Source organism: Alligator sinensis, unplaced genomic scaffold, assembly GCF_000455745.1.
Source record: "Alligator sinensis unplaced genomic scaffold, ASM45574v1 scaffold80_1, whole genome shotgun sequence".
NCBI classification, from domain to species: domain Eukaryota; kingdom Metazoa; phylum Chordata; order Crocodylia; family Alligatoridae; genus Alligator; species Alligator sinensis.
Window position 1 is genome coordinate 1,694,905 of NW_005842206.1, and position 23,744 is coordinate 1,718,648.

At 38.9% G+C, this 23,744-nt stretch overlaps 1 protein-coding gene across 1 annotated transcript in view; it reads left to right on the forward strand.

Annotated features, from left to right (window-relative positions):
- LOC102388353 (protein diaphanous homolog 3) overlaps window positions 1–23,744 on the forward strand; it is a 435,025-nt gene that overhangs the window by 268,808 nt on the left and 142,473 nt on the right. The window contains exon 23 of the mRNA XM_006026725.3: window positions 10,601–10,736. Within this exon, the coding sequence (XP_006026787.1) occupies window positions 10,601–10,736 (136 nt within the window). The remainder of the gene's footprint in view (window positions 1–10,600; window positions 10,737–23,744) is intronic.

The window sequence follows — 23,744 nt, forward strand, 5'->3', positions numbered from 1 at the left end:
CCTGCCTAGGCAGGGGGTCAAAATCGATGATCTGTTGAGGTCCCTTCCACCCCTGGTATCTATGAATCTTTACCCAGATGCTTTCAACAGGCCTACTGTCCACTTCATATTGCCCCTCTGAATGCATGTACATCAACATTATATATAGGGCTACAGTTCCTCCTTCTTTTTCTCCTGCTTATCCTTCCTGAGTAAGCTATCCATGAGTAATCCAGTCATGTGAACTATTCCATAATCCCAACTGTATCATAAGACTGTTTTTGTACTAGGACCTCCAATTCTTTCCGTTTGTTTCCCATACTTCTTGCATTAGTGTATAAACATTTCAGGTATCTACTTGATTGTCCTACCCTCTCCCTGAGAACACTGATAAAGTTTTCATTGCTGGTTCCCTTTACTAAGTTTTTTTTTTCCAATCCCAAGGTTCTACTTACCTCTGGGTTTTGTTTCCATCACCCCATGAACCTAGGTTAAAGCCTCCTCACTGAGTTAACAAACCTGTATGCAAAAACAGTCTTTCCTCTCTTCGTCAGGTAGACCCCATTTTTTCCCAGCAGTCCACTTTTGCAGAACATTCCATAGCCAAAGACACTATCTACACAGCCACTTGTTGATCTCCAGAATGTCTGCTTCTAGCTGGCCTTTACCCTTGCAAGCATCTGGAGAAGGAAAGGCTGATCTTGAGCAGCCAGCATGGCTCACTTTGAAGAAATCACGCCAAACACACTTGATTTCCTTCTTCAGCAAGATAACTACTTGGGGGGATGAAAGGGAATGCAATGGATATAGTGTATCTGGATTTTGACAAGGCTTTTGACAAAGCCCCTCAAGACATTCATGTATCCAGTAGGAGGTACTCCTGCGTTGAGCCACCCACCTCACTGCGCCCAAGCACTATCCAGGCTCCAAGTGCCTCCCCGGGGACGCCTCATGTCCTGCCGACCCCTTTCCCGGAGCACACCCGCTCCCCTATCCAGGGTCTGAACTGATCTTGGCCCTGTGTCCCCTGGGAAACAAGCTTAATAGTCCTTGAGAGTACTCGACCCACTGCAAGAACTTGGGGTGTTTTCCCCAGTCCGAAGCACAAATAGTAGTCTCAGTTCAGTGCAGACAAATGCAAGGTGCTGCATCTCAGGAAGAATAATTAAAAACACAAATAGAAAAATGGGTGGTGATTGGCTGGATGGCAGCACTACAGAAAAGGACTTAGGAATCTTGTTGGATCACAGACTTAAATGGCTAGGGACAGACATTCAAAAAGCTTGAGCCTGAATTGATTCAGTCTTTGCAGGTTAGTCTAACCTGGCTAGGCTGAACCAGTTTGCATATGCACAGACATTCTCTCTGGACTGAGGAAATGCAAGCACATCATTGCAGTGGCTCAGGCTAGGAGCTGGGGGCTGCTAGAGCAGCCCTCCCTCCCCTTCCAGGCTAGGACCTGGGGGGGTGTGGCCAGGCACCAGCAGGATGCTCTGATAAGGGAGGGGTTCCCTCCCCACCCTCCCTTTCTGCTCCTGACCAGCAAGGGACCCAGCAATGAACTTGATAACAGAGCATAAAAGGACTTGATAAAAGCCTTTTATTAGTTCAAGCTCTTCTTAAACAGCTTTTTCCAAGGAAGGAATGGAGGGACACTACCAGCTGACCTATTGATTAGCTTGAAAAAGCCCTAAGTGGAGATTGTCCTGTCTGCCTTACACAGACACCTCTCAGTATTAGCTAGCTTACCATATGCTGCCTATAGTCTGTGCTATGGCAGAGGGGAGGGGGGGTCCCTGCTTGAACAGGGAGTGTTGGAGGGGGGCGTGGCCAGGGGGAAGCCAGGAAGATGGGTGGGGCCAGTCCTGCTCTGGAGCAGACAGCTCCATCTAGGGCTGCAAAGCATCTGTGATGCTGGGGGAATCTGGTTTAAGTTAAACCAGGAAGGGTTTTAGGGACAGACACTGCATATACCGGGTTGACCCAAATCAGTTAAGTCTGATACTATATTCAACCAGGTTTATCTCAAACCAGTTTCAGCCATTTTCAAACTGGTTTATGTGCACTGAACGTGTATTCTTTCACAGATTTAAACCAGTTTCCGATCATTTAAGATCTGCTTCAGGCAGGGGGTTGGACTAGATGACCTCCAAAGGTCTCTTCCAGCCTTACATTTCTGATTCTATGATTGTTACATTTTATATTAGTATTATTTGACATCAGTACATCTGTGTAAGCCCTGAATTATCCCTGGACTTACTTTTTATCTGATTTTCTAATAAAGCACAAGTGTTCAGTGTCTGTCTAGGATTGTTGGTTGTAGCTGTGTTGGTCTAAGGACATAGGCAGACCACTCTTCTTTGAGTAGATATTGTGATACCTTTTATTAGACCAACTAAGTATTTGGAAAAAAATGTTCTTTGCAAGTTTTTGGGCACAAACACCCTTCTTCAGGCATAAGGAGAGTCTAACAAGCTGCCTGGAAGTTGACTAAATATATTTTGCTTGCCTAGCTTTGTCTTTTTGTTTTCTTGAAAGAAAGGTTTGCTCATTCATATGCACTAGTTTTTTTAAGCATGAAAACACCTTTTTGACATTTTTATCTTGTATTTAACAACACATGTTAGGGTGAATAAAATTATTGTTGCTTCTTGGGGTGGTAATTTGGTAGTCTTCAACAAACAACAAGTTTAAAAATAAATTTTATTATGGATTTTTCAGCTCCTAATGAAAATAATGTTATATAGGCAGAAGTACAACATAAGAAATATGGGGATTCATATTATGTATGAAGGAAGAATAGTATATTTTAATCCTAGGACACAAGTTAGCATACAGACTTTACCAATATTCTCACAAGCTGAAAAATTCTTCATCAAAACCAAAAATTGTATACTTCTAGGGCCATGAGCTTAGAACTGACCAACCACTGGAGGGCAGAATGCAAAGTTTATTCGTCTCCTTTTCTCCTTTCCTCTCACTGAATTCTTGTGATTTTAGATGTTACTACAGTGCAAAGATGTCATGATGATAGATGCTTTAAACTTTTTGTAACCAAGTTGTAGTAACTACCATGCAAATACATTGTTACATGTCATTGTTACATGTCATTGTTACATGTTTGTGATACTTCGTAGAAGTGTATTGCATTCCTGTCCTGACTGAGTTACCATATCTGGTAAACTGAGTTGTTAATAGGGGTGCACTGATAAAGAGTTTTTGAGCCGATACCAGTGGCTGATTATTGACCAGCCACATTAGCCGATACTGATCTAATTGCTGATATGCAGCTCAGCAGCTTGGAGAGCAGTGTCCATCTGGTAAGTCTGTTTGGGGGCTGGGGTGTGGTGGGGGGCAGATCGAGTTCCCTGCAGTGAGGGAGAGAGTTGGGCTGGGCCTGGGGCAGGTGCTGCACAGACAGGGTGAGGCGTGGGATGGAGCCAGCGGCTTGTCCGGGGGAGGGTGGCTTCTGCCGCTGTGCGTACCCCTGGAAAAGGCATAGGGGGCATCTGCCCTCCGCATCTGTGCTTGGGGCGAGGGGTGGGCTGGTGCTGCTTGCTTGGGGCTGGAGGCTGTTCCAGGGTCTTTATGTCGCGGCTGTGCTCATGGCAGGCACTGCAGTGCTGGGGTGGGGGAGGTATGGGGGGGCTACAGCCACCCCAAAATTTGCCATAGTGCCCCCATAGCCCCTCTCCCAGTGCCAGTAGCCCCCACCCTGAGCACAGCCACTGGGAAGAGCTTGGCGCTGCCTCTGGACCTGAGCACACAGTGGCAGCCTGCCCTTGCCTCACACAGATCCGGGGGGCACATGCCCCCCATGCCTCCCCCAGGAGAGCACAGCAGCAAGCCACCCCCACCCCCCTGTTCCCCTCAGACGAGACACCGGCTCCACCTCGCGCCCCATCCCGCCCCAGCTGTACAGTGCCTGTTCCAGCCCCAGCTCACTCACTCCCTCACCGCTGGGGCCTTGATTTGCCCCCTCCATGCCCCTTCCCCCCCCACAGACTTACCAGCTGCTCTCCAAGCTGCTGGGCTGCACTCCTGGCTGCATTCATGCTGTGGCTGTGCTCATGCATGTGGGATTTATTGGTGACATTATCTTCCACATTAGCCAAAAAAAACCAATTTACCAATAATGTCAATTTTCCTTTTATTGGTACCAATACGATATGGATCAATGTATTGCTACACCTTTAGCTGTAAAGGCTGTTTCATGGTCATCATTAATTATATTGGCAATTTTAGGGATGCTCTTCTTAAATTGAGTGTTAAAAAACAGTATCAACAATAAAGATATTAACTGCTAATTACACAACACCGTATTTTAATATGGTAGTCATTGGCATTGAGTTTGAGATCCTATTTCTTACTACTTTTGTTTACTGCTTTTGCAAATTGTTGGCTCAGTGTGTTGTAAAACATTCTGGATATATATAATTGAGGAAAAAGTACATATAATTAAAATTAGTATCAGTGTTTTGTTTAAATTTCACAGACAAAATATCAGTTATGAAATCAGATGTGCAAATGGATTATTTTGAAATCATAAAAATAATGCTTTGACATTAAAATACACAGTGAGTGCATCTACACACAAAATATGATGCAGTAAACTCTGGAACATATTGCATTGGAGTTTATTGCTCCTGGGTGCTGCATTTACATGTGTACCCAGAACCACACCATGTTTAGCTGGGTCGGAGCAGCCCTGGCTTGCAGTGGACCCAGGGGTTCAGCCTGCCAGCATGGAGCTGCTCCTTCCTGGCTCAACATTGTTGCAGAGGGTCTGACTGAGGCACAGGGGTACTCCAGTGCAGGGCTAGCTGGTAGGCATTCCCTGTACTGAAGCACCCTGATCAGTCTTTGCCCATGTGTTGCTGTGCACTCAACACAGCCTTAAAACAATGCTTATGTTTACAAGTACAGTAAAAGCTTTGTTATCCGGCGCCCATGGGAAATGGGGGGTGCCAGATAACAAAATATGCTGGTTAACTGAGTGGCCCGAACAGGCGTCTTTGCTTATTAGTTAGAGCTGGGAACCAAACCAGTCCCCGCCCCTGCTGGCAGTCTATTCAGCATATGGGGAGTCTGGCATTGGGCTGTGACAGCCTGATGCCTTTCTCCCCATGCACTGCTCCTATACTGACAGAGTTTTGCTAGGTCCCAGCCATATATTCAGTTTAATGCATGATGCATTGTCACACCTTAAACTGAGTTCCACATGTGCCTGGTTACTGTTTAAGGAATGATTACCTTGTTAATCAGGTCTGAAATGTAATGGGTCTCAGAGGCCTTAGTATCTGTTTTTTTAACCTTATTAAGTTTTGTCTGACAGGTAATGAGTTTTTGTGCCCTCTCTACTTTGATCAATAGAGGTTTTTTTATTTGTTTGTTTGTTTTGTGCTTTCTCCCTTTAGAACCTGCATGTTCTAGTGGTTAGGAACCTTCTTTTAATATCAGACAAAATTTATTCTTAGTGAGCTTATACAGATCTGTTTTTGTGCCAACCTTTTCACTTGAACAGCATTTCTTTCTCCCTGGAGTTTTCATCTGTGATGTATTTATGAACAGCAATTGTATCCCATCATGGCCTTTTGTTTTGCAAGATTGAAAAGCCCAAGCTTTCCTTCTCTTTTTTTATAATATGGGCTCTTTATTTCCCGATTATCCTCATAGCCTTTCTCAGCACCTATTCCAGTTTGAGTTCATCTTCCTTGAATGTGGGTGACCAGAATTTTATACTTTATTACAGATGATGTTTTACCAGTGCCTTGTACAGGTGATTGTACAGTGTCTTATATAGTGACATTAATACTTCCCTATCTTTATTGGAAATAACTGTCTAGATAAATTCTAAGATTGCATTTACCTTTTTGCATGACTGCATCACACTGGTGGCTTAAGTAATCATTAAATATAGTTTTACAGTATAGATTTCTCTGTCTATACAATTTTGTTTCTTTCATCATTTCACATAATGATATAGTAACACCTAGTGCTTTCCAAATTTCCAATAACTTATATTTTTCCTTACTATCATTCCTTATATGTAAGAAGGAGAAGAACATTGTCTTTGGAGTGGAATATAAGTGTATGAGTAGAAGCTAAGAGTTTTGGGGGTTGTATTTATAGTTATGCTGTTAATTCTTTCTGTTGTCTTGAACCCTTTTGGTAACCTTGTGGTGCCTCAGCTTTTCCATGTCTGAAATGCCTAATAAGAATATTTTAAGTCTCATGTATTAAAGTGATTTGAGAGCCTCAAAGAGAAGGTCTTCTGACCCTTATCATCATTTTACATGAGCTGATAGAATAACTTCAGGGCTTTTGGACATCCGAAACCTAGTAACTTTTACTTTTGATAATGTTATCTTGGTAATCATTTCTTGTATGCAATGAGAAAAAAATATTTTGAACTTAATAAAATCAGCAGGGAAGAAAGCTTACAAGCAGTGAAAAGAGACTTGCTTTGAGCCTCAGTGATGGTCCTAAATGTTTTTGCTGTTCCTAGTAGAATCCTTGGTGAAACTGGAGTTCTCAGTTCAGGAATAACATCTGTGAAATATAGACCAGTGCCACTCTTGTATTTTGTAGAAAAACCTGATAAATTTGATCTCTTTTGGCTTAGTTACAGTGGCTGGGTTATTTAACAAATAAAATCAATCTGCTCTGGACTTCTTTATTTTGTGTTATTTAACAGACAAAATCAATCTGCTCTGGACTTCTTTATTTTCAGCATCAGAATGGAAGTTGAAAAACAGTCCTTGCCAGTTGATTTGCTCACTTTTGCTTTATGACATGTAAGGTGTGTTCAGCAAAATTGCCATTGATGTGCCATATACTTTATTATAGCAAAATCGATCCAGTACATTTCAGGATGATTAGCATTTCAGAATGGTTGATTTTGTTAACTTGCCCAACATATCATTTGACTAGGCCTACTAGACATAACATTGTACACAGTGATTGCAAGGCACTATATTGATTATATAATTGTACATTTACACAATGTCCTACATCACTGTTTATGACAAATAAGAGATTTTGGGAATGTCTATACAGCAGCAATAAATAGTATCCCCTACTTACATCCTGTGATCCAAGCCTAAAAGCGTGCAACTGAAGTTGCCCTGAAAGACACCCCCATAGTCTTTTTGAGTTTGTGTTACCACCATCCATGAGGTCAGCTACTGAGAAGTTTTTATAACTCTTGCTAATAGATATTCTTTTTTGTATCAGCCAAGGAACCTAATGCACTTTAGAAACATTAGGTCTCATTGGGCATTTTTACACATGTAAGCGCTGCCGCGCTGGGCACTTTGAAAAACATCCAGAGCTGCATCACTTACAGTTGTATAAGCGGTTAAATGCGCATCAGTACTGAGAAAATGCCAGCAGTGCACTTTTGAATTAAAACAGAGAGAAGGTGTTTTAGTTCAAAAGCACACCGCCGCCATTGTCTGCGTGCTGACATGCATTTCACTGCTTATACAACTGCGTGCAGCACAGCACAGCTCGCATCGGCAGAGCAGCAGATCTCTGGTGCATTGTGGGGTAAAAGTAAGATGTGTATAAATGCCCATAGCTTCCCAGTTCAGGTGCATATAACATCCCTTTAAAGCTTATTGAAACTATTACACTAACAGCAACTGTAACATATCATCATCATCATTATATTAGTTTATTTAGAACTTCTTTTTTAAAATCATAGGAAAATAGCTTGGATTACAACATCTGCTTGTGTTCCCTGTCAGTAGCATTGTCACAGGTTAAGGGGCTTGAGCTTATTCTCTGTAAATGTTCAACTCTCATTCAGAAGTTAAAATGCAGCAATCCATTCTAATGAATGCACTAGAGTATGACTTAATTTAATATGGTACATTCATGTCTTTCAGATTGCAAGAAACTATGATATCTCCTTTCATTAAAAACAAAAGAAAATCTCAGTTATTTGTCAGGTGGTATTGATAGCGTTTCAAAAATGCAACCACAGTATTAGGTGCTTAATTTCTCCCATGCATTGTATGGGGAGCCTCAGTGCCTAATCCAGATTTCTGAATTCTTCTCTGAGACAGATGCATAAATCTTAGGTTTAGTGACTAAACATCACCACACCAATTCCCTTGTTAGAACTGTTTCCTAGTCTTTTGTTGGTACTTAAGCAATATGAAGACAGAACAAATACAGAAGGGGATAAAATCATCACCATTGGAAAAGGAAAGGAGTATATTGGGACAAGAACTCTGAAGAGACTGGGACAAGAGAGGAAAGGAAAATAAACTAGGAGGGATGAAGAAAAGAGATAAAGCCTGAATCAGTTAGTTGTTTGTTGAGTGGACATGCCAATTTGAAAGGTGGAAAGAGAAGGTGGAAATGGAAGGGAATTCTTTGACCAAGAAAACACAGAGTCTGGAATTGGAGACCAGGATGGGAAGGAGAGACGGAGATTGAATGGACAGAGACGGGTATTAGTCATTTATATGAGAGAGAAATTAGGATATGGGGAAGGAGCATACAAATATGACAAAAGGGCTGGGGGAGGCAGAAAACTGTGATTGCTGGGCAAAAAAAGGTAGAACAGAGAGTGGGGCAGGGGAAAAGAGGCATAAACATAAATACCATATGCTTAGCAGTGCAGCTGAATCCTTGACTGCTCATGATAAGTGGGAATCTTAAACCAGTGACTGCCACCTGGCTGTTCAAAGAAATGTGCAAATTTGCCACATCTGCGTTTGCATTCACGGCTTACCCAGCCTTACCATTACAGCAGGACCTTCAGATCTGACCAAATCTGACCTTAATCATCTTCTTTTTTTTAAATAGAAAAACTTATGATCAAGTATGTACTTTTATAGAGGGCCTTTTATATGATTCTGGCAAAGTAGAGGTCATCTTGAGGCTATACTGATATCTACAATAAGCTGATTCTTCAGACAAACTTCTGGAGATTGTGGCCTACAACATTTGGCCCACAGTGAACTACATCAGAATTACATGAAGTAGATATGGCTATCTCCTTGATCTATTTCAGTGTATGTTTTAAGAAGTGCCCACTAGATAATTGCATACCCCAGAAAGGAGGAGGGGGAAAAATCTACTTAAAAAGAACATTTCTATGGTTGCATGGTCAAACACTCAAAATAGCACGCTGAAAATGCTAGGTTGTTCCTCTAGTGTGTGGATGTATTACAATACATCTAGAAATATGCGGTCTCATACTGTTTTATCTCCAACACCCTACACTGAGGGCATGTGCAGACATTCCTGGGACCCAATCTACAATTATGTGGCTCGCTTTAAGCCACATGATCATAGATCAAGTCCCCATTTGTGCACACATTCACTGATACCAAGAGCCACACCAGGAACTTGATCTAAGTAAGTCGTAGTTGTGGGGAAGGTGAGCAGAATGGATGTGGGTAGTAGGTTTGTGGGGAGGGGGAGTTCATGGGGCTGGAGAGGGGGTGACTGGTAGATCTGGCGGTTGGGGGAAGCTCCAAGAGTTTAAAAATAGTTCATTTGGCATGCGCAGGGTAGAAAAAGCACAGCTCCAAGATTGGGTTGGATTGCTCAGCTTTCCCAGCCCTGGGCCTGTGCTCTAAATATGTACATACATTCAGTTAGAGTGGACCACCCATTTCTTGCTGGATCTAAACTCCCTCAACGTATGTATAGTTTGGCACTTAGTTTGACCTAAATCTAGTTAGGTCAATCTTAAGTGTAATGTCTTCATGTACCCTTAGTGAACAGGATGGACATGCTCTGTGGGTTAATCAAAAGGTTGCTGTTTGTAGGATAGAAGCCTTAATTGCTGCACAAGTGAGAAAATATTTAGGAAATGAGGCAGGGAGCTGCAGAAAAAGAAATGAGTAAGTTTGTGACAAAGTCAGTTGCAGTCTCTTTGGTTTCTTGTTTAATGTCTATGTATGCAAATTTTAATAATTAAAAAAAACCCACTAGTCCACAGATTGCCAAATCTAAACTGAAATGTACTTAATTTGAGAGTGCTTAATTGTAATTCAAGGTAAACAGTATTATAGGGATGATGAAATTACCACCAAAATAAATATTTATAAATTCAGGAAAATTGAATCAAGGTTGAATTAAAAAATCAAAAATCCAAATGGAAATATATGGTTAAACTACCCAAAATAGTCTTTCCTTTTTTGTGGTGACAGTATGAGGATCCTTAATCTGCTTTGAAACCACAACTGTTAAAATACATTTGGCATGACTTCATAGTTTCATGTTGGGCAGAGTTAAATTGGCTGTTATATTATTTCTCCATGCATTAACTCATTTGGAGTTCTTTGAAATGTTTCATTTAAGTTTTAGGTTTATTGTGCTGATTTGAGGTATACTAATATTCTTGTTATGCATTTTATCCTAAATTACTTACAAGTACAAGAATAAAATATACAAGATATGGAAAATACAGCATCTCCAGATTATATGTGGGTTAATATATTAAAGACACTTTAGAAAACTCAACCTTTTAGAAACAGATTTTTGACTTCTGGTATAACTTGTGTGTTTTTCATTTTGATAGTTTATAAACTTGTTTTAGCCAAAGACTTTGTTTTAATTGTAATGGGACGTAATGGTTTCCTCTCTTTTTTAACAGCAAACAGTAAAGGAGAATATGAGAAGACGAGAAACAGAGGAAAAACAGAGACGTGCTAGAATAGCTAAGGAGAAAGCAGAAAAAGAAAAACTAGAGAGGCAACAAAAGAAGAAGCGTTTGTTAGAAATGAAAACAGGTAGGTAACGTGTAAAGAAGCCTCCTTATCTAGTGTTACATAGGGAATGAAACTAGCAGCTCTTTTTTTATTATCTTGATCTGTTTGGAGGAAAGGCAGAATAAATGATTGATTTCGCCAGTTAAATTTTACAGCAATGCTGTTCTTAAATACGATTTTGTTAACAAGCTGTTCAGCTGCTTTCCTCAAGCTCTCTTAAACCCTGAGCTTAAGATGAGAAGGAATCTATTTTTTCTTACATGAAAACAGAGTCACTTTTCAAATCACAAAATCATTTTATTTACCTTTTAACTAACGGAAGCACAGTGTCCTTTTGTGATAAGAGACTTCTTATGTTGGTAAGATTCTTCTTTGTGTGTCAGGACCCTAGAAACTGCTCTGAGTATATATGTGGAAGACTGGCACATCTTCTTTTGTTTGTTATTAGTACCTGCTAGAGTCATGTGTATGCCCTGTGCTGGTTCTTAGTTGAAATTAAACTTCTCCATATCTTTCAAAAACCTTCAGAATTGTGCATAATCTTTCCATCAGCTGCAGTAACTTGTTTCCATCTGTCTGAATTGAATTCTGTTCAGTCATATTGCCTCTTCCCCTCAAGTCACATCCCATTATAGAATCCCAATACAAAATTTATCATGGTAGAACTGAAACCTTTGAGTGTTGGGCTCCATTTTTCTGCAGTAGATGAATCCACTGGCAAGATGGACACAGCAGGTACTCTTACACACCAAGCAGATTCTCAGTTTCTTGTGTTTCTCCATGAGAACATACAAGCCATGAGATATGGGGCTAAAGCTCGAACTACTGAAATTCTAGCAAAAAGAGTAGCTGCTCCAAATACAGAAGACAGACACCATAGTCCTCCAAAGGTAAGCCCAATTATACCTGCCCTGATTAAGGGTTGGTGCAGAGTAGCCAAATTCCTCTGCCATTAGCCCATCAATTGCAACCCCCTCTGTGAACTAAAGGAGAACAAAGACTACTCTGCTATCAGTTGGGCATACATGAGGAAGTGATGAGAGAGAGCAGTACCAATACTTTTTATCCCTGCCAAAGTGGTTTCCTCAGCACTGGATGTCATTAAAATATTTCAGGGCCTTTTTGTCAGGCCTACATGCTAGCCCTGAGGATGTTGAACTCGTATTTAACTCTCTCAAGGTTCACCTTACAAACCTATCAACAGATCATAGTCTGATAAAATTACACATTTTTAACATAACCCATGGTATCAAAATTCCTAAAGGTTGTGTTCATTTGTGTCCTTTGGTTAGAGACTGAGCTTTCATAAACAACCTCAACATCCTCCTTTCAAGCTCATTAGCCTATTTAATCCCTTTTAGCATACTCACTGTGCCAAATTACTATGGAGACTGTCTTTCTTATATTGAAGATCTCAGCAAAAAGAGTCATTTAGCTCACAGTTTGCATGGCTAGAGTAAAAGCTGCATCCCTGTATTAAGAAAATAGTGTTGAAACCGCTTCTTCACATTCATTCCTAATATGATCTTGGAGTTTCACTTAAACTTTTCTGTTGCCTTTCATGTCATGTTAGGAGAGAGGTTGTTGCATTCTTTCATATTTAGATGTTTGATCCTGTAAAGGTAATAGAACTTTAAATTTTTTTTCCCTTCTTCTTTATGGCTATATTCAGTTTACAGTTGTCTTTGCTAGAGTACGTCTAAGTGCATATCCCTGTCTTACAAAATGGATGGCAAACCTTTCTGTTCAAATATCAGAGCACTCTTAACCAAAGCACAGAAAGCTCCTTTGCTTGTTTCAGAAACATGCCACTCTTGGAGATCTGCAGGGCAGCAAGTGGATTCGCCCACTTATTTCTTGTTAATGTTATTCGCTTAATAGTCACCAGATAAGATGCTAGATTTGAAAGAGCAGTACTTCAATTACAGTTTAACTGATGCAACTGAAACTCTTCACTGCCATCGTCCAGAGGAACACAGCTTGTCAGTCTCCTACAGTGGGATGCACACTAGCACAGAAGAGAGTAGTTATTTAATTATAGTATCTGATTCTTTGAGATGCTGTTGACCTGCCCCATCATTCTCCCACTCTGAATCTTCCCCACCACAGGCTTTGTAGCCTCACTCACGCTCCAGCTTAGTTCATGCTTTTACAGGTTCTTTTTTTGTTCTTATCACTTCTCCCTTGCATTTTCTAACCATCTAATCTCCTTTTGAAAATGACAGCATTTACCTGAATCCAAGATGGCCCCCCATATTTAGCTTCTATACGTGGAAGGTTTATAAATTACTTGTAATTTTTCATGTACAAGGGGGCAGTTGGTAGGTGGTTGGGGGGAGGCAGGCAGTAGGGAATAACTGCCTTTGTCCCCCTGTCTCCTGCCACCTTTCTCCCCAGCTGCCTCTGCCCCCATGAACCCCGTTCCTCATAGCCTTGGGCTCCCTGTTGCCTCTTCCCTGCTCCCCCCCTCCCCCCCCCACCAGAGTTGCTGCTGCTGCTTCTCCTCCTCCTTCTCTGCCTCCTCCTTTTTTGCACCTGGCTTGGAGCATACTCAGATTGGATTGGGGATGGAGCCTGCCAGAGTGGGGTGAGGGTAGACAGCAGAGAGGGTGCAATGTGTGGGAAGGAAGTGGGAAGGCAGGTGGGGCAGGGCAGGCAGCAATGGCAGAGGTCAGGGCCACAGCCACAGCAGCTGATTGTCTCTCCCATACCACTCATACTCACTTCCAAGACGAGGGGCAAAACCTTATCTTGCAATCCAGTAAATATGGTAGTAGGATTCTATTAGTAGGAAGGATAGAGTTCTGTCTTCCATGACACTACATCCCGTTGCACAGTAGGAACTACTGATATGATAAAAAATTTCTTGTATGCATGTGTCTTCTCCTTTTTCTTGCTGTTACGGTTCCTATATCTTTCCTTTTATCCCCCTAATCTAATAACATGTCTGATACTGTATCTTTAAAAACATTTTCTTATCAAACAAAAATGTGTAGGCTCTGATTCTTTATTACCTTAACTTATTATTTATGCACATGCAGTTTCTGTTAATTGAGGGAGCAGCCAAAGAATGAGGCATGAGCTACAGAGGCCATCAGCTGAAATAAAACTCCGGTAATTATTTTGTGTAGGTACATATAAATGTGCAATCATTTATATCTAGATAAATGGAAGTGATGATTGCAAGCATTCTCCTCCCATTCTGATGGGACAAATGCCAACATTTCCCTTGCTTTGTAAAATCTAGTATTTGAAAAGAAAATCTATATCTTATGCATTTAATGTTTAACATATATACGAAATGAGTTTTGCTAACCTTTCATATTTGCTCTTTGTGGTGGAAAGAATTAAGAGTTTCATCCAATCAGTATTGAACTGTATACTTCAGTAGTATTTATTATTATACTTTAAGTATCAGCTAGAAGCCCCAATATGCTAGGTATTAACAAACAGATATGAAGGCATAATTTGTCCTATACAGCATGCAATGTAATCTTTCTTCTTCTTTAAACTTTATAATAATCTTAGTTTGCCAAAATCACTTTATTCTTCACTTGTGTTCTAGGTTATAATGTATGCATATCACAAATAGCACCCTTATTACCATTTTTCTTTTGGGAAAATGATCATTTAATCATATGTTGCTTAATTCACAATAGTCTTTTAATGCTATAAACTTTCCTAATGTTCGAGCAGGTGATGGATGTAAATTTTCTGGCTTGTAGTTTACTGCACAGACCTTTTTTCTTATGGCTTATATGCACTCTGCCATGTGGTTCAGAACTTTTCTTTTTCTTTTTTAAGCTTTTCCTTTTTTGTCCACTGTATTCTCTGAAGGTGTGACCTATCCCCCAGAAAGTTGCTTGAACGATCTCATTGACTTCATTTTACATTTTAAGAGGTACACATTTTAAGAGTTAAGTCCATCAAGTTGATTCTGTAGAGTGGCACTTTGGATCTCTAAAATGATTTTAGTATTTTCTAAAATTAGATTAGCATATCAACCACAATTAAATTGTCACAAAGTTTTAAGTTTTTCAGAGTTTTAGTATATTATAAATATGCAGTTGAGGATTCTTTTTCAAAATGTCCATCTTTGGATGCATACACACATTCAAATGCCCTGGGAAAATTCTCCAAGGTGTGTTCTGGTAGGAAAAAATGTCAGGAGACACCTGAATAGACATTTGAGTGCTGAGCCCCTGAACAGCAGTGAGTTTGCAGTGCTGACACTACACCACCAGCGGGGCCCAGTGCAGTCATCTCAGTGTACTCGGCAGATACACTCAGTCTTATACATTATGATTGACTGACCTAGACTGCTCAGAGTCGGCCTGTGTCTCCATTCAGCACAAGATGGGATTGTGAAGGGACTGTTCCGTTCCCTGCTTGACTACAGTGGTAGAGTACAACCTAAGCAACATACTGTTTCACTGGGAAGTGGTAGGGGAAGGAGCAAAGCACCTTATGGAAAACTATGCCGTGGCTCCTCTTCAGAGAGCAAATGTCTGTACAATTTACTCTTCTAGGAGAGCCTTTCTTAGGAGTGACTTACTCTTGGTTATTTCCGGGTTATTTTTTTCCTGGAGCAGCCAGTATTTCATAGATTTCATAGACATTAGGGCTGGAAGGGACCTCAGAAGATCATCGAGTCCAGCCCCCTGCCCAAAGGGCAGGTAGTCAGCTGGGGTCATAGAATCCCAGCAAGATAAGCATCCAGTTTGCTCTTGAAGGTGTTCAATGTAGGCGCTTGAACCACCTCCGATGGCAGGCTGTTCCAGACCTTGGGGGCTCGGACAGTAAAGAAATTCTTCCTTATGTCCAGCCTGAAACAGTCTTGTAGTAGTTTATGACCGTTCAACCTAGTCGTCATCCCTTGGGCCACTCTGGTGAACAAACGTTCCCCCAGATACTGGTGGTCACCCCTGATAAACTTATAGGTGGCCATCGGATCACCCCTGAGCCTGTGCTCCCCAGGGCTCTCAGCCTGTCATCGTAGGGTCTGCTTCCCTGACCTCTGATCATGCGCGTGGCTCTTCTCTGGACTCTCTCAAGCTTCTCCACATTCTTTTTGAATTGTGGAGCCCAAAACTGGATGCAGTACTCCAGCTGCAGCCTCACCAAGGCCGAGTACAAGGGGAGAATGACGTCCCAGGATTTGCTTGAGTATTGCTCTGGGAGAAAAAACTTGAGCATCTGTATACTCCTGGTTTCTCCTGGGAAAGCAGTGAGACTCCCAAGATAAACGGAATGTCTCTATGTGGTGTCTGGCGACATGAGCAGATTTTTTCTCAGACAGAGCCTTAAGGCAAAGGTCTCAAGGTAACTGCTTTCTCTTGGGAATATATTACCCTGGATTGGAATTGGGGGGGAAAAATTCCAATGTTAGGGTACGTTTACCTCCGTTCAAAGATAACAAACATCATTTGGCCATGGCTTTGGTTCACAGGGCTGTATGGGTTTTCCCAGAATACTCTAGTCATATATACAAGGGCTCAAAAATTATTTGAAATATAAATTTAAATTTTTGCTTGACATTTTATTGTTACAATTAACTGCTTTCAGAACAACTCATTCTCTTATGAGCGTTTTTCAAAGCTTTACTTCTGAACCCAAATATTAGAGGCAAACACCTCTGATATTTTGTCAAACCTGTTCTTTCAATCAGGGACCAAAGGCCTGCTTTTGTAATAAGCCAATATCCTTAAGTTGAAAGTTGTTTTTATTTTTTTCTATATCACCTACATTTTTTTTCTCATTGTAGTTCCGCATTCATTTACGAAAACAGTTGAGTACCGGTTTTAAACCTCTAAATACTGAATGACTTTCATTAAGGTAGCAAATAAGGTAAAACAGTGACTGTTTGCCAAAGTGAAACAGAGGTCAATAGAATCAGTCTTTTAAAATTACTAAATTAATTAATTTAATTATGCTCATCACACAATGCTTTATCAATAAGATTTGTTTTACTTGTTTCTGAAGAGCCAGTTCAAACTGTCAGATGCAGTAGTTCCAAGGGTAAAGAAAGAGCCAGTGAAAAGGGATCTTTAATAAAGTTCCACTTTTATGCATAATATTAGCATTTAGAGGCTTACTTTGTTCATGCTATTCAGTTTCTCAGCAGAAAGCATACAAATCAATTATTTTGATCTTATTACAGTGTAAAGAACCCTATAACTGTGATAACATCAGCTAAATTTATTGTAATATAATTGAGAACTCCATCATTGTGACATCTTCTTTGTGTATTACTTTGAATACTACTTAGGTAACAAGCCACTTTAATCAGTAGTTATTTACAAGTCTACTTTTTTTTTTTTTTCAAAAGCAGTGAAGCGATGCTGTGATGATCTCTTAAACATCAGACCTGCAATCCAGGATATTATTTTTGTAAAAGTTACTCATTTTCGCTTTGAATTATCCAGTTAATCAGCATCACAATGTTTCAATTGATTTAATAAATCATTACCTTACTTGTAGCTAGTTTGACCTTTCTGTTTTCAGGACTCTTATATTGTTAGCCTGCTCTTTGAAAATAACCAATTCCAATTTCGCAAACTATATAAAAGTGTTTAGAGTTCGGGGATATTTTTTTTTCCTTCTTCAAAAGCGTCCTTAATTTCTCATTTCTGTGCTTAAATTTTGCCCCAAAATATATACAGGAAAAGCAGCCAAAATACCTGATAATAGTACATATTTCAGAATCTTTTGCATAGTATGTTAAGTTCTTCAGGCAGTTTAATAATTAAACATAACTAAAGTTTTAGTTGTATGTATTTGTAAAGCAAACAAAATTACAGTTTAAGAAATATACAAGAAATGGATCTTACAGACAGTTCAATTCTGAAGATGAGTACTGGTTTTCTTAAATTCCTTAATGAAATCTTAGATATATAGTATAGACAGAGAAATGAAACTTAAGTCTTTTCATTTGGCATGTGTACAAGCTGGGAAAGGATGAAGGATGTTCTATTTGTACATTTGTCTTCTAAATAAGCTAGGGGTTTTTGTGAGTACTTATGTATATGATTGATAGATTCAAACCTGTTTCTTCATCTCATGTCCCACTGTCCCACTGGTACTACCTCTAATAGCCCATTTATCTACTTTTTCTACAACTGCCTCTGTGAGTCCCCCTTTCCCCCAAATACTCTTTTATATCCTACTCCTGACTTCTCACTCGTACTGTTTCCCCTAAGTTATCATAGCCTATCTCCAATTGGAGGGAATCTCTTAATTTTTTAGAGCTAGTTTTCCTCTGCTTGTTAATTACTTTTAGATTCATATTGTACTTCAAGAGAAAAACATTTATAAATATGCCTTTTGCTAGAAACAGCTGATTTCATGTAAAATCAAAGTGTGCTAATGAAAGTTAAGATCTCCTGGCTACTTGCCAGTTATTTCTATAAGAAATATTTATACCTCCTTAATATCCCTTCCTTCCTGTAAAATGACATTGGTGGAAATATTAGTTTTTTGGTGGTCTAAAGCAAAGATTGCCTACTTGTCAGCTTCATTGTGTTTGGAGATGAGGGAGACTAGAAAGAGAATAAACAGTAGAATCTATTGACCTCTTTATATATAGATGACTTTGCATTTTCACTGACTGTTTTTCAATCAACACCTCAATCTATTATAAGCAGAGCTCATTAATGTGCATAAAATTGGTCTATTCTAGTTAGAATGCATATTTCATGTGTGATCCATTTTGCTTATGGTAGTTGTTAATTTTTCTATAAAAGGAAGTAAAGTAGCACCAGGCAAAGGAGTAAAGTGACATTTGGCAAATAAGCATTAGAAGCAGTTTAAATGACTAACTCTTTAAGCTGTTTTTTTAAACATTATCCAAAGTTAACCAACATTTAGATTCTTTAAGTAAATGAGGTGGTAAGCATTTACAGAGGTGAACTTCTAGGGCAAAAGTGAGTCAAGGTGGTAGGGAAGGGGGAGGGATGGCTTGACAGAATGAGCATGCTGGTTTATCTTATTTAAAAAGTAGAAACGAAGAGTTGTTTAGATTTTTGTACATGGATGTAATGGACATCCATTCCATTTCTCTTTGATCTTAGAAGTTGTCAGTGATATCAGTGTTTCAACCTTAATTCTTTTAGGGTTTACTTTTGGGGGGAGAGACTAAACCTCAACATTTTAGGCGTCTATTTTTGATCTTTAATATAAAGATCAGAATTCCAGATCATGCCTTTTTGGTTGAATGCATGGAGAGACCCTTTATCTGTGGCTTTTTCCTGTTCTGTTTCGAATTGTCATCTAGTCAAAGTTGCTCTCTACTTAGATTCCTACTTCCCACTTCAAAATATTCTGCCTCTCTCACAAAGACTTCAAGGCAAGTGACTAAAAGGAGAACGTCAAAGAAAGTTTCAGTTTGTTACAGACAGTGAGCGTCTTAAACCACCTGCTGCTTTGTCTCTACCCCAATGCTGTCTACATCTTGTGAAACCTACGATCGTCTTATGTGAAGTAAACTTGACTGCACGTGAACAAAACAAAAAAGTATAATGCACTAAATTACACATTTAGTAATTAGTAATTTAGATTTAGTAATTTAGCAAGGGAAACTTCTAATATGAGGAAGTATTTAATGTTGCTATAACAATTTATTTCTAAAGGGTACTATTTCTGTAAACATTTGACTTAACTTTCAAACAGAACTGGCAGTTCACTGAAAGTATCTCTGCTTAAAATTCCTCTGTGTTGTTTGTCTTTTAACAACATCACCCATACAGGTTTAGGAGCTAAATTTTGTAGTTAAAGAGTTCAAGTTTGGGATTGTATTTTGACCTGAACGTATTGTAAGAGCAATGTAGCCATGAGGTTGCAGAAATTATGCAAGAGACAAGGATTTCTTAAGATGATATCTTTTATTGAACCAACTATGTAGTTGGGATACAGTTAGACAAGCTACTGAATGCAAAATATGGATGAAAACGCCTTGTATTCAAAAGCTTGTCTAATTGTATCCCAACCACATAGTTGGTCCAATAAAAGATATCACTGTAAGAAATCCTTGCGTGTCTCAAATCAGTATCATTTTGACAATAAAGTTTTACCTCTTCATTGTACTGGTCTGGTGCATGCTGTGTTTGTACAAGCTGTTCTTAGATTTATGGCCATGTTAAGCTAAGTCACCACCAAAATAACATTTTTGCCTTCTGGGATTTTAAATTTATGGCCCTAAAAACTTATTTTACACCAGCCTTTAAATTGAAAGACCTGGAATTTGTGTAAAAATATAAGAAAAATGACTGCTATTGAGAGTCATGGTAATTCAGATGTCATGTGTGCAGACCATACACGTATGTAGCCAATGTTGGTGAGTTATAATCTAATGAGTTAGAAAAGTTAAATTATTAAATTTGCCATTCTGTTCTTTGGCGTGAGCAGGAAAATAAGTTGTGGGTTTTTTTTCCCCTTTTTCCCTTTAAATGTTCATAGCACATGTGTAAATGTTTTACACAATTGTAACTTATACTTTTTTCAGGGTAGTTCACATGATGTAATCTTTTAATAAAAAGTTCGGTTGAATTTTTTTTTTTCTTTAACTGGTTAAACCAGCCATTAGGCACCTCTCCTATTTCCTTATTTTTAGTTTGTTTAGGAAATCATCAGTTAATTATCATGTTCATTAAATTAGAGCAGCTTGAGATCTCTGCTTTCTGAAATTATATCCATTTAGTTATTCTCTAGAATGGGGCCTCGTATCCTCTTTGTAGTACTGACAATTCTTATTTTAAAAGTTTATTTCACTACACATAAACATGGACAGTATTTGTTCTGTTCCTCGGTAACTATAGAAAAGTGTTTCCTTTTTATAATGGATTCATTCTACCATGAATCTTATAAAGAAGGCTGTCTTACTTTTCCATTGTCACTGGAATGCAGCTCCTAGCCATCCCATGTTTTAAGAGAGGCATCTGCAGGAGTGGGTGGCTTGCATGCTAGCACCTCACAGGGCTTAAATACAAACCTTTTCCCTGGACCTATTAGATTTCTTGGTGTCTGCTTAGATTTTCTCTACCGTATATGACTGCTTTCATGATTGAACTTTACGTTTTCAGTTATTTAGCAATTCTCTGTATTAGTTGAAAATAAATTAGTAGTTTATTTTAAAAACTCTGTTCTAAGTTTTTCTTAAGACAGGTTAGCCATATGCTTTTTACACCTCTATTTTCTTATGCAAATGTTAATAGGTTTGTAAGAATCATTGATATTTCCTCCATTTCCACTGTTTTCTCTTTTCTCAACTATCAGATCCTAAAAACTTTCCCTTTATCATGCAGTTCTTACTCTATAGACGATTAGCTACCCCTCACTAATTTTATATACTTCATTCTAACTGTTCTTATTGCATATTTCATATTGTTTTATCATTAGTGTTGAAGGCTAGGATCTTTATGAAGCATTACTGTAAACATAATTTTCTGGTTTCACCATGATTTTCTAGTTTCACCTGAGCTTTTCTCATGAATAATTTGGAGGAAATAATTAATATATTTTGCATCATATAAGTATTTTAGTAAATGAAACAACAAACACTTTCTTAACACTTCAACACTTGTCAAATGTTATTTGAGTACAGTGTGGGAGTGGTTGTTTTTCGACACAGCTCTTCTATACAAAGATCTAGCAGAGAACAAAACTTCCTAAAAATGTTTTCTGTTTCTTCTTTAATTTCAAATTCAGATGATGTCTCCTTTAATATTAACCAGGGACTACTTAGGACCTTAATCTTATGCCTTCTTATCATATTCTTTCCTACTAACTCTTCTTCCATTCTCTTAACATCCATCAATCTATCTCAAATCCCAGGCTCACTCCAGGCCTCTTTCAAAAAATCAGCTTTACTTTCTGTTACTTAGATTCTGCTGCAGTCACTGCACAACTCTCTTTCTTTTGTTTGTGTCTAAATTTATAAATCAGGAGGCCTGGTCTCAACTGTTCTTATTTATTATGGCCAACCTTATTTTGGTCCCACCCCTTCTAACCCTTCTTCACTGAAACAACTGTTAGTTCTGTTAATTAGTTGCTTGTGACTAAATTCAAAGATAATTATGTTTAAATGTCCAATAATACTCTTCCATCTTGAACATTTAGGCCATGTATAGGTGTTGCTTCTCTACTGGGAGAATCACTGCTCTCCTGGTAGAAATTACCAGTTCATGCAGTTTCTCCCAGAGGAAACATGGCCTGTCCTTGAGAGATCTTCCAGGTTGACACCCTTCCCAATCTGGTGAAGGTGTGGGGAATCTTTCCCCACTACTGCACCGCCTCCCCCTCCCCCTGGGACCTCTCCCAGAGACTAGAAGTGGAACAGCTGCTGTTCCTTGTGCCTTCCCCAGACCAGGATCACCCTAGTCTGAGGGTAAAACCATGAGAAGGGGTTTGGTGCAGGAATTCCTGTATTCCAGAAAGATTTCTAGCTCTGGAAATTTCCCAGCTCTAACAAAGAATGCCTGTTCATACCATTAGTTTGTTCCTATCTGCCATCTATAGTTCATCCTGGACAAAAGCCAAGTAAAGAAAAAAGTTATGTATCACAATTTTATCTGGAAATGTTTCTCTATCAGTTTTTACACGGAACCCTTAGGATTACTATCACTGAAAGACATTAAAGGAGAAAAATAGCTCTCTGGCTTTTTCAGTGTTTGACAGCACTTTGTGTATAGATATAGACAATTTCACTTTTTCCCTTTGTAGTCATTGTTTGACAGTTTCTCTTGTTGTTTGTTTCTATTGCACAGTAACAGGGGAGAGAAAAATATGCAAACTCAAGTAAAATATAATTGCAAAATCATTAATAATTATCAGGGGACCTGGTATCAAACTACTTTAAAATCTTTTTTCTTAGAAACTGACGCATATTAATTTGAAAATGAACAAGATAAGAATACATTTTTTCTTTCTAAAATTTTCTTTTCAGTGTTTTTTTTTTTTTTTTTCCTGGGGTTGGGACTGCCATGGTTTTAAAGTGACATTATTTTACTAGATGGGTTTCTCCATGTTCTCCAACCCTTTTCTACCTGTTTCTTTAACTTAGACTGATCAAAATATTTATTGTATGGGAACAGTTTAATATCCAGTAAGAACAGTACCTCTTTTTTGAAGCATTTTATGCAACTCCCCCCATTTTGTTAAGATAACCTCATCAGTAATTTCCATAGTTTTAAAGTGACATTATTTTACTAGATGGGTTTCTCCATGTTCTCCAACCCTTTTCTACCTGTTTCTTTAACTTAGACTGATCAAAATATTTATTGTATGGGAACAGTTTAATATCCAGTAAGAACAGTACCTCTTTTTTGAAGCATTTTATGCAACTCCCCCCATTTTGTTAAGATAACCTCATCAGTAATTTCTGGAGGATTAGCTGTTTTGCACTACTATTAAATAATTTGATGAAGGTGGTTGTAGACTGAGTGTCTTCTTTTGATGTTTCTCAGCTCCTGCTGAGTGAAAGCAAAAAATCAACTTGGAAGCAATGTTAGCTTTACCAAAGAACTTGAGGGACAGACAGATTTCTGAAGAAGTTAAAAACAGCAGTATCATAATTGTTACAGACTAGGGGTTTTTGAATCTTTCCTTATTGCATGCTGAGACAATAATGTCTGAGAGAGCGCGAATACAAAATTAACATAGAGGAAAAAAAATAGATATTCTTCTTTGTTCTGGCGAACATGGAGAAATCCTCATTATCATTCTTTCAATTCAAACACTTTTTGGGAAAATCTTTCAGAATGAAGGTCCAAGACATAATTTAGTTAAATCGATGAAATGACTGCAAAGGGATTAAGTTTCACTTGATCAGAAAACAAAGATCTGTATATGACCCAAAATACATCCTGAGATTAAGATAGAAGAGCAGCTTGTATCCCAAACATAAACTGCAATGTAAAAAGAATGTAATCATTTTGATACCCTCCAGACTGAAAGTTAATTAAGAAAAAGTTGCATGGCAAAAACAGTGCCATATGGAATACCTGATCTCTCTAACTCATTATGGGATTCTTGAAA